The sequence below is a fragment of the Photinus pyralis genome, unplaced genomic scaffold, assembly GCF_008802855.1.
Source record: "Photinus pyralis isolate 1611_PpyrPB1 unplaced genomic scaffold, Ppyr1.3 Ppyr1.4_LG6, whole genome shotgun sequence".
In the NCBI taxonomy this organism is placed as follows: Eukaryota; Metazoa; Arthropoda; class Insecta; order Coleoptera; family Lampyridae; genus Photinus; species Photinus pyralis.
Window position 1 is genome coordinate 21,930,002 of NW_022170663.1, and position 19,008 is coordinate 21,949,009.

At 36.9% G+C, this 19,008-nt stretch overlaps 1 protein-coding gene across 6 annotated transcripts in view; it reads left to right on the forward strand.

Annotated features, from left to right (window-relative positions):
* The first annotated feature begins 14,199 nt into the window (after positions 1-14,199).
* The window catches only part of LOC116175025 (protein pangolin, isoforms A/H/I/S), a 308,557-nt gene continuing 303,748 nt past the window's right edge, over positions 14,200-19,008 (forward strand). For 3 of the 6 annotated variants that reach the window (XM_031493065.1, XM_031493066.1, XM_031493067.1), the window contains exon 1: positions 14,206-14,803. In XM_031493065.1, the coding sequence (XP_031348925.1) occupies positions 14,573-14,803 (231 nt within the window). In that variant the 5' untranslated portion in view covers positions 14,206-14,572. Of the gene's footprint in view, positions 14,804-19,008 lie in introns of all 6 variants that reach the window. The other 3 variants (XM_031493070.1, XM_031493071.1, XM_031493068.1) reach the window with 2 other exon arrangements.

Genomic DNA, 19,008 nt, shown 5'->3' on the forward strand with positions numbered 1-19,008 from the left:
AGATGAACAGTCGATATACTCTCAAATTAAAAATATTTTAGCATGAAACGAGCACAATTTTTGGAGATCTACTCGCTATGGTTTCCACATAACAATAAATTCGGCTCGCATTTGGAGACCTTGCATGTTAGATTTTTAATTCGCTATTGTGAGTACTTTTTTTGCATTTCTCAATGTAATTAGTGAAGGTGATGGGAACATTACGTACATCTTGTACATTGCATATGCATAACGTCGATACGAACAGTTAATTCTGGGATTAAAATTTATTCTAGATAATTGATAATCTATTATTACCACGTGAGAATAGTAAATTATGTCATTTGATGTCTATTTATCTCAACGTCCAGTCGGGAGAAACTTGAATTCCCATCTCGTACGCCACCTTCGATACGTTTAAACAAATGAAACTGTTTTTAGTTAATTACTCCTTTCACCAACGTCGGAAAAATATGGGGCCGACGTCAAACTTCACGTTCTTTTAAGAGCGATTCTTTTGAGATAAGGCCCAGCTTAATCTGACGGGTTTCCTGTAACTGATTTATGGTGGGTTTATACAATCATTATCATTAGGTAAAAAAAAGCCAACAGCAATGGTATAGGTTTGTTGGTTCACGACGCACAATGAACCTTTCTTTCTATTGGGTATTTCTTAATGAGCTACTGATTGTGAACTAACGATAATGATTGTATAAACACACCATTAAATGTCAATCCGTAATTACACTTATCCAATAAGTCGGAATGAAATCTGCAAATTTTCAGAATCGGTACTCCAATTAACACCCATTTTTTAATGGAATTCGCAGGATCAACCGGGTCGGCGCTATCTGCCTAATAACGGGTAAACTTGTATAGTATTGCAGGGCCAATACCGCTTTAAATTTATCATAGAAAACAAAACCTGCTAACAATGGCTTATCATGTTTGAAATTCTAAATTTTTAATTTTACAATTTTTTCTTCTCTGGCAACAGAGCTTCTGGCGGCTGTAAAATCAATTTAAATATTCCCAGATGAACGATTGCAAAACTGATAAATTCACTACTTAACTTACGTGCACTACACTACTGGCGGTAAGGCAAACAATTAAACAAAATGAAAACCCACAAAGCCCACTCCTCGTCTTTTAGAGCTAATAAATAAATGGTAACATTTTGTAACATATTTTAGATCAATGTTTAGATGCAATTTTGCGTGTATTTGACCTGAAAATTTGAAGCGGTTTTAAGAATGTATTGTAAAAAAAAAACGTGGACGACGTTATTAAGCCCCCCCCCCCCCCCCCCCGCTATGATGATGTGAAACTGAAAAATCAAAAGTGACAGTTAATCTTTGTAAGAGGTTATGTTAACTTCTTTGTCTACTAAATTGAAATATGCTAGGTTTAACGTATATATTAACAGTTAATGTAATAAAAGTAATATGATAGTGTATAATACACAACACAATTTTAGGTTTAGTTCGACTTATACACAAAATATGCGACCCTTCGCTTCTTCCATAGACCGCCTCTTTGTTATCGACCGCCGATTAATTTCGGCCACCTTTTCCGTATCAGCCGATGACGCTCGAAAGGGGAAGGGATACCTTTTGCATCTTCCATAGACTGACGATTAAATTCGCACGCCTTTTTCGTATCAACCGGTGATTAAGAACAATCAAGTTGTAGTGGTAGTGTTGTGCTAGATTGTGGGGACCCATTTTCGTTTGTGCTGGTCTGGGGAATCAGTTTTCTTTTGTTTTTTCAGAATAGAAATTGTTTTTAGCGCATTTTTTAAGAATTAAAAAAAAATGTGCCATTATTTGCGTTTTGTCCGTCCGTCCGTCCGGAACCACGTTTGCCGTTTTGAACTACTTCTAGGTGAATGGTCCTAGAGTCCTGGAATTTTTTGCAGTAGGTAGGCTATACCTTGAGGGTGTGCTAGACGGCCATCAAATTTCGTTGTCTTAAAGAGCCCCCTCGCCTCCCCGTGAAATATTTCCTGAGATGCTGTTTTTGAAAGTAAAACGTGCTTAACTTTTACACGGGGTTGGAGGGGGGTAGGGGTGGAACTGGTTTTATCCTCCATGGTACTCTAATAAAACGTCTCAACGAAAGGAATTACTTTATACCACCCATAGTCCTCCTTCTCGACCCCTTGTCGTGATCGGATATTATATTTCCAGAACGGATTGTCGGAAGAGAGGAAGAGCCTCTTCCCCTAGGCACCAAATTTTCGTAAGTTTGGTTTTGACGCACTATTTTGTTTATGTTAATTTTTTTGGTTTTAACCGTTTTTTGTGTAAATGCGATTTCTGTCTTCTGAAACAAGAAGAGTGGAACGAAAATCACCTATATTATTGGAACTGGAACTGTTATTTCCAGATCCCTAATCTTTACACACGAAATAACGAATTGAAACTTCCTAAAAATGAAAGGAGAAGTTCTAACTGAACAACTAAAATGGTCAGAATTTGCGTGCTTGCGAAGTGGTGGATCTGCAAATAATCTTACCGATTGACAAAACTTGGCACTTTTTTGTTGTAATCATAAATAGCTTTAGAATAGTCCCCACTGTTACCCAATTTTAAATCGCTCAATGTCATTAAACAGTCAGTGTTGTGCCAAACAATTCCGCTATAGGACCAAGCGTTTATTAAAATTACGAAAATCTCATGTTTTCAAAAGCGTTAGGTATGAATTATTTTTAATGGGTCAGTAGAGAAACCGAATTGTAATGGACGCAACGCCCTTAAAATTACAATAATGGCCACTACAGAATGTCCTATTCAAAGTGAAACTTTGTTTATAGATGGGTAATTGAAATATAGCAACCTGTAAAGTGGCGTGTCTGTTATGTAAATAGTTTAAGGATTGGTAACAAAGGATGTGGTTGAAAAGAAACAAATTTTAAAGAAATCGTGTCAGATACGACAAATACCTTTTCTTAGAAAATTTCGGGCTGCATTTTATACTACATTATTTCACTCAGAGGGGCGTCGTGCTAACAAAATTGAAGAAAACAAAGATTTGTGCCTTACCCTCGTCACCGAGCTAATCCAAACGGAAATTAAGTATGAACGAAAGGCAGAGACATGCCAACACTATTAACGGCACGCTAGTTTACTTGCGGCGCAAGGGCGAGTTACCTACATTTGTACCGATTTTCAATTTGATCAATAAATTATTGTTTTCGAGGGAAAGTTTGACATTGATGCATGTGTGATGGACTGTGCGGATGAAACGCCTGCTGATGTCAGATTTGACATCCCCATTTATGGATACTTTGAGGTTTTAACACTAAAACGGAGGCAAATGGAATTTGAGGAATATTAAAGTTTAAATTAGGTCATTTTTATGTGCCGCTTCAAGACAACAAGAAAATTTGAAAATAATAGACTGTGGTCCATTAAACCCTTACCTGCACCGTAAATTCGCATCGGCTAAACAAATACGTGGCAGGTTAACAGGTCATTGCCTTCAAACAAAAACCCTGAACAGTTTTCGTTTGGAAACGGCAGAAATTCAAAACAAATTAAAGCTCTTTGCATACTTCATTGTAGGGGATCATACATAAAACTGACACGGTATGGAGAGCGACAGAGAGCAGCAAATAACTGAAATGCGCGCCTTTTCATAGCAAGATTTAAAAGAATTTTAAAATGATTTAGTAGTCCTGGTACCTGAAAGTATGAGGAATGCAATTAACACACTTCTTCACTATTCATAAGAGACTAGTATTGAAAACGGACAGTTTTGCTATACCAGAAAAATTGTGCAGTAGTTGTTCCATTCTATCTTATTTTTATGTCGTTTTGGAATGTTGGCTCACTGTCTGAGGTTTGTTAGCAATATTGCAAAAAATTAAGAAACCGCAAAGAATTTTTAGCAATATTTTGTCTATCAGTCGTAAACTTCGACTTGTAACAACCTCTATCTATCTGTGCAAAAAATCCGCATTGTAAAACTAATTTATTAAAGACTTTCATTTAGTAAGGTGCTCCAATGAGATACAAAGATAAACCGAATTCATGGTGTCAAGAATTTCTCAATCACATTCTGTGCAAATACAGTTCCCTTTCGTTTACAAAAAAAGTCACGTCGCGTGCACTGCCCTTCATTCCTTAATCTAAGCCAAAGCCACACACCACACACCCACATATAAGCAAAGGCAGCCTGATAGACAATACAACCCGAAAAACACCTGGGTGCCTGAAACCGTGTTAAGTATCTTCGAACGTAGACAATGGTTTCGAGTTTTTTGGAACTTATTTAAGGGGACGCCTACTTTTACATTTGCGCCACATTTTATTGGCTTTGGATGCTATTTTATGTTTCCCGATAAATGGTGAAGCTTGCGACGAGCTTATGCGCACTCTTTTCGTCGACTGAGCCTTTAATTTTCGGTGTGCTACGAACGAACGCATAAATGACAGTACTCGGCATCGATTGGCCACGAAAACGAGGACTGGTATTAGGGGTTGTAATGAAATGCGGTTTACAGAATTATAAGAAGAGAATAAAAGGAATTAATTAATCCTCTAAGCTAAACTAATATAATTCACTAGCAGCTTGCGTAATTAGTAAACTTAAGTCCATTTCCAATTACAAATAATTGACAGGCGAACGCATAGTTTCGCACGGCTTAATTTTAATTAATTACAATTCAGCACAATGCATAATTTCGACAAACGTTTAATTAAGTCTTACTTTGACCCACTCCCCTATCGGCAGAATTTGCTCACTTATTTCGGGACAATTACACCACTAAGTTTCGTGAATTATAAACAAAAGCATATTCTATTTTATACAGGGTGGCTATTAAAGATTCAACGGAAGCTCTCACGTTCAAACCGTTCGAGATATGTACATAGGTCATGTGATACGTCATTAGAAAGCTCTTTCTTACTACCTTAATCATGAATGGTGTTAAATAAGAAAATAATGGAGAAAAAAATTAAGATGTATTTCTCATGTAATACAATAGTTGTAACGAAACAAACCATATGTACTGTATTCTTATCAATATTAAACACCTGCTCATTGCTTATTGGTGAATTTTTGAAGTTACTCTACCTTTTATTGACCGACTTCCCGAGCGCTTTCTTTACAAGTTAAATATCTATTTCAGTTTTTATTTATTATTTCATGGAAACTATACGCAACGTGAACGAGCCCAAGCATCTCTTTTTAGAATCAGTCACGTATTCAATGTTTGTGACAAGGTATGGAAATGTATAGCATATTGAAACCGCGACAAATACATATCCTCCGTTTACGAGGTGACCGATAGTAATATTGGGGAAAGGTCTTGCAACGCTTGTTTAGGAATATTAATTTAGATAAATCGCTACATTATGTTAAAATTGACATAGGCCCGTTCTTATACCGATTTTAATTTATTAAGGACGGATTACTTTAGTACTTTTTAATACCACGTGTAATAACTAAGTCGCCCATGTTTTTTAATTGTGCTAATTAGAATCGTTATATTCAGCAAAGCACAAAAGAAAGAGGTGGACCCAACTATTGCAATCTTGCTGTCTAATCTCCTCCTGAGTGACCTAATGCACAATAACAGTAATTAAGAAGACACAATATGATATCAATCCCGTACATTTCGGCACTTCGGCAACGCTGTTAGAACTGACTGAAATGCAATTGGATTGGCTTATTTAGCAAATGGTCCTATTTCTCGAACGCTCCCGAATGTTCTAAGAATGTTCTCGAACAAACACGTAATATTTCCCAGAAAGAATGCGTCACATTCTTCGGTGACGCCTTAATGTCTATCGGGATTTCTACAACATTCGGTACGATGCATGGAATTTTGTGATGGAGATACATTAATTTTCTGAGTTATGAGTGTACCAAATTAAAAAAAAACTGTATATTGCCAACCACAAAATTAAAATCTCTCTCAAATTATAGTGTGATAGTCTAGTTTCTATGCCAAACCGCAGAAAGAAAAATAATTCGTGTAGTTTCCATTTTTATGGGAATGCGTGGTTGAAGGTCCTTTGATTGTGTAATAAAATCTCGAGCAATTTCGGTGCCGCCGGAGGGATGGGAGGGGGTTGAAGGTACAGTTTTGTGGTTTTTAAGCTATATCTCGAAAATGGTGGGTTGTAGGAAAAACATTTCTTACCAAAATCGAAAGCTCATTTACGGAATACAGGAAATTTAATTCTCTACCGTTCCGTTCCGTTTTTTTTTTTGGTATCTACATGAAGAGGCATGTTTCTAACCATCTCACTCTCAGTTTAGTTGAAAAAGTTGAAAAAAGCACTAAATTCTGCAATCGATTCTAGTTCATCGATGCTGATAGCTTTGGAAATAACGTCGGATTTTCTCACCAACTTTGTAACCAAAAATGGAAACCCAAAAACACACAATCAGGTGGATAATTGAAATCTAATTACTCACTTCCGATTGAGAGATGCTGCCATATACTCGTGCTTAAAACAATGCCCACACTTATTTAAATGGCGAGTTCGACATTAATCCTAAAATAAGCTCTAGAAATCTTACTCATTTACACCGATTGTTTAAACATTATCTGTTTTTGCATACAGTTTTGTATCATGCAGAATTATTTGGAAGGGTCTATTGTCAAAATTCGAGACAATAGAATGTGCGAGCGAAATTACAACTCGCATTGGAATTAATAACAAAATCCCTCCTTTCTCTTGTTTTTATATAATTTGCGATATTTTTTATTGCCATATTTTTCGCTACTTAAGGATCATGTAACCACCATATCGAGGATGGGAAAGCCAACGTCGGCAGTTTTTTATGCGCCGACTTCTAGACGAGACGTACCAAATAACATCCATGTTATTTTCATGGTATGATGGTGCCGCAAATGATACAACAAATTAGATGCCAGCTCAACGTCTATTTACAAGATACGAGTGTGTCGTTACTTAGTTAATATTTTACCAGGCAGTCACACTACCCTATAGTCGGCATTGAGTGGACATTTTATTGGGTGAAGTTGGTGGAATTGTGTTCTTTTTTAATGATAGTGGTGGACGGCTTCAGTTTCTGCTGCCACTTTCGTATTGTGTGAAACATGTTGTAAATTAAGGCGAAATTCGTAGTGTGCGAGATTAAAAAAAAGTTATCATGTCCGAGTGGAATATTTTAAAATTTTGGGAAGCTATTCGAAACCAAAAACAGAATAGGTCTAAGAAATATGTAAGTACATTTTCCATATGTAATATTACAAACCATTTGATATATCTAGCAATTTTTTGTTATTTCAAAAATGTAAACATCACTATTTTTTAAATATTGTTAAAATATCTTCTTTTTTGTCTGGCAAACTTTATCTTGGGTCGTGTATATTCGTGGTTTCTCACATTTTTATGAATTAATAGCGTCATTTTTTATTAGAAAATAGCTCGGAAAATAGTGATATTTACATTTTTTAAAACAGAAAAAAATGCTTTATCAAATGACACAAACAGTAAAAATGACTTTCATAAAAAAAAACAAAGTTGATGATGGTTAATTTTGGAATACCTTTTCTTCGGTAAAAAATAAAAACGATTTTGCAAAATTTCGTTTTTTTAGGATATCTCCGAAAGTAATCGGAATTTGTTCAGTTTCAAAACGGCGTTTTGTTAATTAAGCATCAAAACCTATCTCTTACAGTTTCCGTGATCCCCATGGTAACCCTCGAATTTGAATCAGCTTGTATATCCCTAAATATTTTCCAATATCATTAACATTTGTATGATTCTTGCGTTTATACAATTTTTGCAATAATTATACTCGTAATTAAGAATTCTGGAGTTCTACAGTTCTTGATCAAACTTAGAAAACACACAATTAAGTCCGAGTCCGAGATTAAGTCTTAAAATAGTTATTTGTGTACCAAGGCCGTAAAAGTGATCTTTTTTGGCCGAAGCTGTTGTTTGTGGCCGAGGCGGTAGCCGATGCCGCAATTCAGATAAGGCCTAACAAATCACTTTTGGCCAAGGTGCACACAACATTTTTTAGGCGATCATCAAAAAAGAATTCAAAAATTTTCTCATAAACATATTTTTTCTGAAAATCATAGTTATCTTAGACAATTAAAAACAAAGCATTTCCGTCGTATGTAATAAATTATAATTAGCATCTTTGCGTGTGTTTTGTGCGTATCAAAATGGGTGATAGCGACAGTTCAGATACCTACCCAAAATGAAATTTTGGAAGCTGCAAGCGTTGCGACCCTATGTCATATATGATATAAGAGCAGGCGTTTGAGAGTAAAAGTACAATCGCAACTTCCTCCGCTGCATAAGATTTTAATAATGTCAAATGCAATAGGTCCTTCGTAACTGTGGCTTCCAAGACCTTATAGTTAACATGCTGTACAATTATTAGAAACCTGATTACCTACTTTGATGGTAGGTATAGGTAACTACTTGTGTTTTCGGTTAATTGCTGGTGATTCTTCGTATAATAATGTAAGCAACAACATCTTCCTCATGTTTTGGTTCTACACTTCAAAAAGGTCTGCAAGCAGCAAAGATTGAAACGTCAAACTATAATTTTAAATGTGAACATTGTGATTATGCAAAATGGTGTGAATCATTCCTACAAGTCCGAAAATGAAAAAAACGCACGTGGATGGCCCAATCCTTGATGGGGCGAGACCAGATAGACGCTTTGTATCAAACAGATTACTGTTTCTCAAACATCAGTTTCAAATAAGTACAGTTTGACAGATGTGTACAATAAAGTAAAGTTTGACAGAAGCGTACAATAAAGTGAAACTTTATGGCCGCAAAAGCGACCATAAAATCAACGTTTTTGTGATGATAGCCTAAAAATAATTTTAAAGCTCCCAATAAGTTAAAATATGTAGTAATGTAGTTCCGCAAGAAATCAAGGCAAAAGACCTCGTCTAGTGTTCTGAAGTAAAAACGAATAATAAATATAGGTATACTCAATATTTGTGGAATATGCGTTATTTTCCGAGTTATTTTCGTACATACATGGTGTAGCATGTATGAAAAAATCTTGTGCACAATTATTTTCTAGTCAGCAGAGCAGGCTGTATTCCAGTGGCGTATCAAATTTATTTCATATCATATTTATTTAAAAAATCAAATGGCACCCGCTTAAACAAATTATAGCTCTGGATAGCCGATACTACACAATTTCAGCAAATGCAAAACCAAAACCACACACTCCATAAGAAAATTCCTAGGGAAATTCTAGAGACAAAACAAGTCGAAAGGCCAATTTGTAGAAAAACGTTGTTTTTCCGAACCCAAGTGTGCCATGATGAAACGAAAGATGTTCAATTGTCACAAATAACAGCAACGCGTAGGCAGCCTATCGTTTTTTAATCAACGTTGCGAAATGATGTGGTGTTTATTCTTGGAGAATGTTACCGGAATTGCTTGTTGGCGTCACGAATGTACGCTGAGAGATATCCTGACAGAACACGTCCAGATCCAGGCGCGTTTGAGAAAGTGTTGAATAGATTTACAAATACTAGAAATTGAAACGAGCAAGTCGAGTTTAGACGGAAGAAAATGAATTGTAAGTCCTAGGTGCCAAATTATCTCGCAAATTATCATGTGAACACGGCCAAGAGGGACCATGCCTTATTCGCGTGTTACTTACCGATGAATCGACGTTCCGATAAAAATGTCGCAATCAATTATCACACTTCCATTATTACGCCGCTGAACACCCGCATGCCATAAGAATTGCAGAGTTCGAGGAGGAGGGCTATGGTTGGTAGAAATTAATTCCTTTCGTTGAGACCTTTCATTAGAATACCGTGAAGGACAAAACTAGTTCCACCCCCCTTCCCCCCTCCACCACGTACTTTGATAAGAGCACAGAAAGAAGGGCAGTAGTTGGTAGAAAACGGTTCCTTTCGTTGAGACCTTTAATTAGAATACAATGAGGTATAACATTTATTTTTAACGGGAAAAACTCCTTCCATGGTCTCGTCCATGGTACAAGCCTCGATACCATTACAAACTAAATGGTTAAAAACGAGGTTAAAAAAGTAGCTCTAAAAATAAAGATCTGAATGCGACACAGTCGTAGGGACGAACGGACGGACCCACGGACCGGCGCACAAAGTGTCCACAATAGTCAACTTTTTTATTATGTCCATGAACCTAGCAGAGCAAGGTCAGGAGAACACAATCAAATATATTGCATAATTAGGTGCTAATTAAGTGCCCTATTCCCGAATTAAATTTAAATGCTCCTTTTTTTTAAATTATTACATGTTCTGCCAGGTGCATCGTGCATATGAACTCATCAGAGCACTACTTACCTCAAAAAACTAAGAAAATGAAAAGTTAACTAACTACAATCAGGTGCTAATTAAGTGCCCTATCCCCGAATTAAATGCTTCTTTTTTTTAAATTATGTTCTGCCAGGTTCATAATTTAAAAAAAAGGAACATTTCATTCGGAAATAGGACACTTAATTAGCACCTAATTATAGTTAGTTCACTTTTCATGGTTTTGGGTTTTTAAGGTAGTGCTCTGCCGAGTTCATATAAACCTGGAAGAACATGTCATAATTTAAAAAAAGGAACATTTAATTCGGGAATAGGGCACTTAATTAGCACCTAATTATGCAATATGTTTGATTGTGTTCTGCTGACCTTGCTCTGCTAGGTTCATGGACATTTTTTATTTGTGTGTAAATGCGCTTGGTTTTGCATACGCGCAATCCATTTGCTGACATACGTTTTTAATTTTTTTTTTATAAGCATCTTTTGATAAAATTGGTCCAAAAATTAAAAAAAAAGTAGAATTTACGCATACGCCATCTATTTTTAGCGCATTTTCCAATTCATGTTGGAAGGCGCTATTATGGCCACTTTATCTGTCCGTCCAGTCCGTCTCTTACAGCTCAAACCTCCAGGCGAGTAACTTCAGCGCATTTTTCATGAATTGATCAGTACTTCCCTCAAAGTCCTTATAATGGACAAAGGAAAATAAGTTATGGCTTAAATATTTTTATAAATAAGGCCTGGGCGTGCAAACACCTGATTCTTAAAATATGCGATATGTTTGCCTTTACTACAAGAATCTGTGGCTAAAATTTCAAAAAATATCTCTGTAAATAAGAAAGTTGACATTGCGAAGTTTGCGCATGCGCATATGAATCGTCAGGTTTTTTCTTAGTTGTGGTGCCAGAGTTATTAACTACCGAATGCAAAAAGAACGAACTGAATACCTTGAAAACTGAAAACCGCGCTAAAAAAAGGTTTCTTTTATAAAATCTTGAATCTGTGTAAATATTTTTTGAATCTCAAACAAAAAGTAAGATGCAAAAAATGCGTATGCGCATCCAAACTTTTGTATTCCGTTGTATCTGATTTTTGTGCTTATAAATTCTATACCTACTCTAAAATGCTTCTTATAAAATCAAATTGAAATGACTTGTCAAAGGATAGATTGTGTATGCGGAGTGTTAACTTTCTTGTTTGTGGACGGATTTTTCTTCAAATGATTTGCAGTTACTGTGAGTAGGTATCTTGACACTTTTATTATCCTTTGTTAGGAACTCTTCGGCGCATTTCTAACTATAAGGAAGCTATAAAGCCAACTTTTATTTATTTTATTTATTTTGTTTATTTTATTTATTTTATTTGTTTTATTTATTTCATTTATATTATGTTTGGGCTTTAGTTTTAAATGGACGAGGTTCCAACCAAGAGGTGTCCTACCAATCGAACCTACTATTCATTTACAAATCCATGCCCGAATCTGGATTCGAACCAGGAACCCTTAGTTCCGCAGTCGGGTTTCTCCGCCACATAGATTGCGCATGCGCAGACCAAACTTTCTTATTTATGCACCGATTTTTCTAAAATTTTAAGGGTGTAGTTTCCGCAAATTGAAATCACGTGGCACAAAATAAAAATAAAAGTTCTGTTTGTCTGAAATTTTAACCGAAGATTCTTTTTACAAAAGCGGTCTGAAACAAAAAATATCTTGTGTATGCACGGAGTCAACTCTTATTAGTTGCAGGTGGATTTTTCGAAATTTTCACAGAAGGTGCTTTTCGAGTAACTGTTTGTCACCATTTTGGTTAAATGGCTGAAAATGAATTTGGCTGAGGTAACTAAATTTTTTAACCACTATTAATGTGGAAATGCGGTTTTTGTCAATCGATTAGTTTTGGAACTTATTTTTATGTTTGTGGAAGTGCAGTGAAAAAATGATCAAAGTCCTCGTGTGAGATCGAAGGGACTTCAGCGCATTTTTGTGTGGCAGATCAGTGTTTTATTAGCCAATATTGACTCCACCATCAATAAGATCTTGCCGAAAGCTACCACGTTCACTTTGTCGGTACCATTTTCTCACTTACCGTGCACTCGCAATTCGCGTTTGAAGTTTTGACTCCACCATCAGTAAGATCTCGTCGGGGGTTACCACATTCCCTTTGTCGATACACAGTTCCGACGTCCCGTTCATTCGTAATTCACATTTTGGTAGATTTCGCTAAAATCCCGGCATAAAATCGTATTCAACTTTTGGGTACTTCACATAGCTCGACCTTCTATTAGTGACACGAGAAAGAGAGACCGCGATTCGCGCTGTAAGAAACTTTTGGGCGCCCAAAGTCGACTACCCCTCGAAGCGCGCCGCGCAAAAGGTGGTTTATTTCGCCCCTAGGAAAAAAAAACAAAATTCCGCCACGCAGGAGTTGTGCGCGTTGACAAGATCTTCCCGACGACACCAATTTGAAAACAATCGGAGAAAAACTGTAGAAGAAGATAGATAAAAACTGAAAAATCTCCAGGTTAGTATAATACGCTCGGGGATGGCGTCCAGATGTCGTCGACTCCAAATCTTGTAGCCCCATCCCTAACGTTCTTAATTACACGGCCCCGATAGTTACATGTACACTCCTTGTCTTTTTACAAGCGTTTTTCTACGGGCGCGCATTTACTGCCAGCCAGCCAGCCAGCCAGCCAGCCAGCCAAAGTGAGATTAAAAGCTACTTTTTACAAAAAAAAATTTTTGCAAAAATGCGCTAAAAAGTGGCACAAATCATGTGGCAGTTTTTGAAATTTTGTCGATCGTGTGCCCGCAATTTTCCACCATTGTGCTGCAGAAAATTCTTTGGATGCATGGAAAGTAGAAAATATTCTTCATCATTTATTCGAATGGAAGCTCCAGAATCCAAGGTTTAGCAACCCTCTTTTGAGAGTTCATTGTTCACTTTTACTCAAAACGCTCGCAAAAAAAATCACTTGGGCTCAGTGGGTCGGGGTTTCAAACACTACTTAGAACTTTAAGTGGGAGCTACATTAAAATTGCAATGCTATAAACGAAGGGTTAATTTCACATGTGCCCACCCTGGGTTGAGTAAGAAGCGTTACCAGCTCAGAATGAGATGAACGTGTATGAAGTTTCCACTTGTTCCCAATTGTTTCGAGATAAAATGAATAAATAAATTTTAATTTTGGTTCTTAGTCTACCAATTTTAAAATTCCTTTAACAGACATTTGGATTATGGAAGCTCTGTTGATTAAAATTAAAGTTCATTTCTGTTTTCATAAAAAGAAATGTACAAAATCTGGAGCGGTATTATAATCGTCCATTCGTAGTTACCATTGCACCTGCGATTTCGATAATGGATGAAGGGTGCATCGTGATCGAAACGAATTATTGCTCATTGCACACAATCTGGCTAAAGGCAAGTCTCTACGTAAATCCTCGTAGAAAGGGGAGGAGGGTGTCTTTTAATCGAGTTTGGGCATTAGCACTTAATTAAAAAATAATGTTAGTTATTTTTGTGTTGCTGACGGAATTGTCAATTAAACGAATAAGTCGCAACGTAAACCAGTTACGAACTGGTTATTTGTTCAGGACGTTGAGATAAAAAAGAATTGCGGCGCGTACGAATTTCGTGGTGGTATCCTAAATAAGAAATTGTTTATAAAGGAAGGAGGGCGGCGCACGACGTTTATTTATAGAAATGCGCGAGGATTGTTAAAATGAAATTGAATGTCGATGCAGTGTTTGCGCATCATTACAAACTACAGTCTATAAATTAGTCAAATAAATGTCTGGCGGTGAAATTAATCATGAAACAAATCATGCACCGGGAGAAGAACAGAAGCTTGAGCATGTATGCGGGTGGAATTCGGTAAGGGTCGTGCGCAGTCGTGTCGGCTGCCATTACTGCGAAGCCGCCGCCGGGAGGATCAAAGAAGCCGGTGATTGGTCGGGCCGACAACAGAGCAGCACGCAGCGTTTGAGCGCCGCTGGACTGACCGCAGTGGAGTTGTAGCGCTGCTCTCAGTCAAGTTATACGTTGCGCGACCTACACCTGCATACACACACTCTCAGTTTATAATAACAAACACGTGTCGTGCAGAATGTCACCGCCGTCGCGGACGTCTTCGTTACCGTAATGGATTATTTGAATTCGATCAAGAGCAAAGCCGGTGCGAGCCCTAACGTCTTCTTCTTTTTAGTGCAAGTGATGTTTTTGTGGTGTTTCGTTTTTGTGTCTCGGTCGGGATGAGTTGACTGTAAACGACCGCTGCCGGACTGGTGCCATGTAGCGAGGTGTGATGCCGCCGCGTCGCGAGTGAACCATGCCACACGTCTCGTCCAGCAGTGGCGGCGATGATCTCTGCAGCACCGATGAGGTTAAGGTGTTCAAGGACGAGGGTGACGGCGAGGACGAGAAGAGGTCCTCGGAGAACCTCACGGAAGAAAAGAGCAGCCTTATCGACCTCACTGAATCTGAGGTACTGCTATCGAACCATACCCACGCCACCCGCTACCAACACTTTTCTCAACATACCACCTCCTTCCTGCTAACGGTGTGCATATTTACACATTTTTATTTATTTATTTACTTAATTCCAAGACAAAAGTCGAGGAAGCGGGAATCGCATTTGTTTATAAAATAGTTTCCTAAAGGAAGACCCAGACCGGCTGATTACGTCTGGATAGCAATATCCTCTTTAGTTTATAAGATTTTTCTAACAGGATGTTTATGAAAACGTGCTGCCTATAAACTTTATCTTTCTCTCTTATCGGACTGGTATGCCTCATTTTCCTTCTTATCGCAGCGCGCGCCGCACATTTCCATTATTGCAAGGACCATTTTGATCACACTAAATTTGACCATGGGTAATTAACAAACTTGGAAAATGGAAGGCCTAAGGTCCGTTACCATTTCGACTGTTTCCTCCTCGATTGCGTTCCAAAATGATCACGGTCACGGAGAACCTACAAAATCTCGAATGTTAGTATCTCTCAGGTTCCATTTTTATGCTTCATTCGCGTTTTTTATCGGAAGCGGTAAGCGATAAACTAATCTCATTCCCGCAAAACAAAAAGGATTCTTCCGCCTTCACTTTGTCAACTATCTGTTTGTGCTTTGGAATTTGTAACAGTTTCAATTATCACCCTCTTGTACTGTAAATTCCAAAGAAACTTTCCTAGTTTCTGTAATACGAGGGTTAAGCATCATTGTGATACTAGGAAGCATTTTAAAAGTATAAAATCAATGTTTAAATGGAATCGTTATACAGGGTGTGCAATTAGTGCGATATCGGACGCTCTTGATAGCCTCCAAAAAAGTGTTTAATTCAAAATTGTGTGCTGGTCTAATGCGAATAACCCAAACATATTTTGGTATACACACAGGGTGCTCTATAAAAATAAATGCAGTAACGGAACACTATATTATCTTACAATAATTGATGTTTTTAACATTTCACTTAACCGCTTTTGGAAAAAAATTGCTGTCAACGAAAACAAACGTGATTTGGAAAATTTGACAATATTCTACAGGGTGTTTACTATAGCGTACAGGGTGACAAGATTTTAGTACGGGGGGTAACTACAAGTGATAGAAAGAAATAATCTCACACGGCTATTTTTTTTTAGATAAACTTTATGCCAAAAACCAAACTGGTTTACAGTTTTTTGCTTTTGAGTTACGAGCAAAAGTCAGTTTTTCGTTTTTTAAATAAAAGTTATCGGAAATGCGTTTACACACATTTTTTTTTGAGAGAATTGAATGTCTTGGAAAGATTTTCAAAACAATAATCAGAACGTTTTAACAATTAAGTGCATATCAAACCAACTGAAGTTAAGTATTCAAACTGACGTCCGTTGTTATTAACACACAATTTGACATTCAATTAACACAACTTATAAAATGTTCCTTAGCTCGGCAAGAGTGTTATTATCTCGGTTATTATTGTTCCTATATAAAATGTTCTTTATTTATATGGCCGCAAAAAAAGAGAAAACAAGCGGCGTTAAATCTTGTGAACGTTTTGGCTTACTTCGGGTACTTCGGCAGTTCGGTAACTATTCTCGAGTTATGAGGTGACGCACCGTCTTGTTGAGATATTATATTATTTCTCTCTACTAAGGGAAGATCATCCAGAAAGTCCTCAACTACGATATTATGGCATCTTTGTGTGTTGTGTTTCTCTTGGAATATCTGGTAAATCAATACACGATTCCGAAAGAGTGCGCACTAAACCTAAATGGCTAAATCGTTCCTGTGTTTGAATATCGACGGTCCATGAGGATTGGCATCTGAGCACAAGTACTCGTTGTGTCTGTTAAAAATTCCACCACTACTGAAATGGGCTTCATCTGTCAAAATAATATTCCTGTAGAAAAATGGATTTCGTTGAATTTCGATTTGGCAACATAGCAGGATTTGCTTATTACAGCTCCAATGACACTAACAGTTACTTCCTCCGAATCCCGAATTATATAATTGTTTGGTCTATAAGTAATTGGTTTTGATTGAAATAGGCTTCAACAGCAGAATCCAAGTAATAACATTTTCGCGCTTACGAGGAAAAATACGAAATCTGACAGCGATGCTGTCAATTAAGACATCATTTGCAAACCGCCAACTACGATGATTGCATTAATAAACATTTTACACTTTGAATAGTAGATTATCGAATTCGAATAAAAAAAAGAATTGACCCCGCTTATGGTATATTTTCGAGATTCAACCCAATTCAAATAGGAAATGATTTTAAAATATTCAAAAAAGTTAAAAAAATTAAAAAGGGTTCAAGAAAATTCAAAAAACTGCAAAACAGATTTTCTAATTTTTTTACCTTTTTGAATTTTGAATTTTTTTCTAATTTTTTGTTGTGTGCTATATTTTTGAAAAGAGAATTAGTATGCAATTTTTTAAACTAGTTATTCCATTTAAAAAATGAGGTTAGAGTAACTTTTACCTGATCCCGTGTAGTTATTCTGAAAAGGGCAGATTCAATGCTTTTCAAAAAAGTGTGTTACAAACATGTAAACGTAAACCGATCACAGATAAAGTATTGTACACCAAATATCAATAATTTAGCATGGAGATCCATGAGAGACATATCGCACAAATTTTCCATTTTCCAGGAAATGTGTGCCATAGGTATTCTCGCACGATTAGGTCGTTGTGCACGGGTGCATCATCTTGTTGAAAGCAGATTTGTTACCATGATGACTGGAACAAGTATAGTCTTTTATATTTCCTGCAATCAGTCTGATCAGTTCGTAATTGATTGACGAACAAATTTTAGAATTTTTTTAATGCACAAATTTTTGACAAAAAAAAAGGTAATCAAAGTTGTTATTGGTTCCATTTTTAAACATTTAATTTTATGCGTTTTGTTGGTTGCTAGTAGATTAATTCGGGAACATAAGTTCAATGTCGAAGGTATAAATCGAGGTATAAATATGCATTTTTTAATTATTTAAATTAATTAACAAGACTTGGCAGCTTCCGCCTTTTTAGTACTGCGTTTTTTTTATTGTTAAGTATGTGATTTTTATTCATATATCTCAATGTATGTTTTGCGGTGCTATATTAATAACGAGATTAATAATGTATACGACGTGGAAATTTTGTCTTTAATATTGTGTAATGAAAACTAAAATCAGTTGCCTTTAAAAAAAATATGTACCCCCTTGACTAAGCCGAAGTACGCCATTGTCCCCAAATTTAAAGTGCGTATATTGGTAGCAAACTTTTTATAATTTTTGATATCATAAAAAGCATCTTATAAAAAATTTGTGATAAAAATACAGGGTGGTCCACTTATCTTGAGACAGGCGATTATTGCGGAATCTAGTGCGGGTATCAAAAATGTCCGCAGTCGGGTAAAATCGTTTTTCGTGAATAAAACGATATTTTTTGCAGAACTACCTATCGAAAATTCTTAATGGAAACTCTAGAGCCCACTAGCCAGAACTCTTGAAATTGTATCGATGTTCAAAACCGGCGATGATTAGTCGATCGGCCGGCGCCGTAAATGGTTATAAGTTAGTTATATTGATCGATGTTTACTTTCGTAGATGATTAATGGGGAGGGGGATATAATACAAAAAGAATCAAGTCCTTAGAGAAATTGTCCGAAATATTGCATTTTCCCTTTGTGGGTACCTCCTCCAACATTTTCGAGATGTTCACAATTCAGTTTGTATATCGCCAAGATGTGTCTTGTCTAGACGATCTTTCCGCCCCTGTTCTGCATATATTTGCACTGAAAGTTTTGACACCACCAATAGATATGGCTCGTCCGGACGTTTCATTTCCCCTTGCCCTGTACGAGTATCCTCTTCAAATGCCGGCTATGTGTATCAGTGGTAGAGCATTGGGTGATGGAGCAGTGGTAGGTCGGCTGTTCGAATCTGGGCTGAGGTAAGAATTCTTCATCTGCGGCAGAGAGGGAATTTCCTTAGATCAGTTTTCGAGCATTCTGCCGGCTACTCCGAATTAGGTTTTCCTGCAGTTTTCCTAATTTTTAAGGTAAATACCGGAGTAGTATAGAATAGGTAACTTAAGACCTTCTGCAGGGGCACCTCTAAAACGCTCTGTAATTGGGAACAAGTCTGTTGAGGGCTCAGAACAAGAGAGGGACAAAAAAAAATAGAATACCATGAAGGGTAAAACGCCGCAGAAGAAGCTTCCTAAATCTAAAAAAAACTACATATATGTAAAGCGGTATAATTGACTATAAAATGTGCAAGGACCAGAATATGCGTTAAT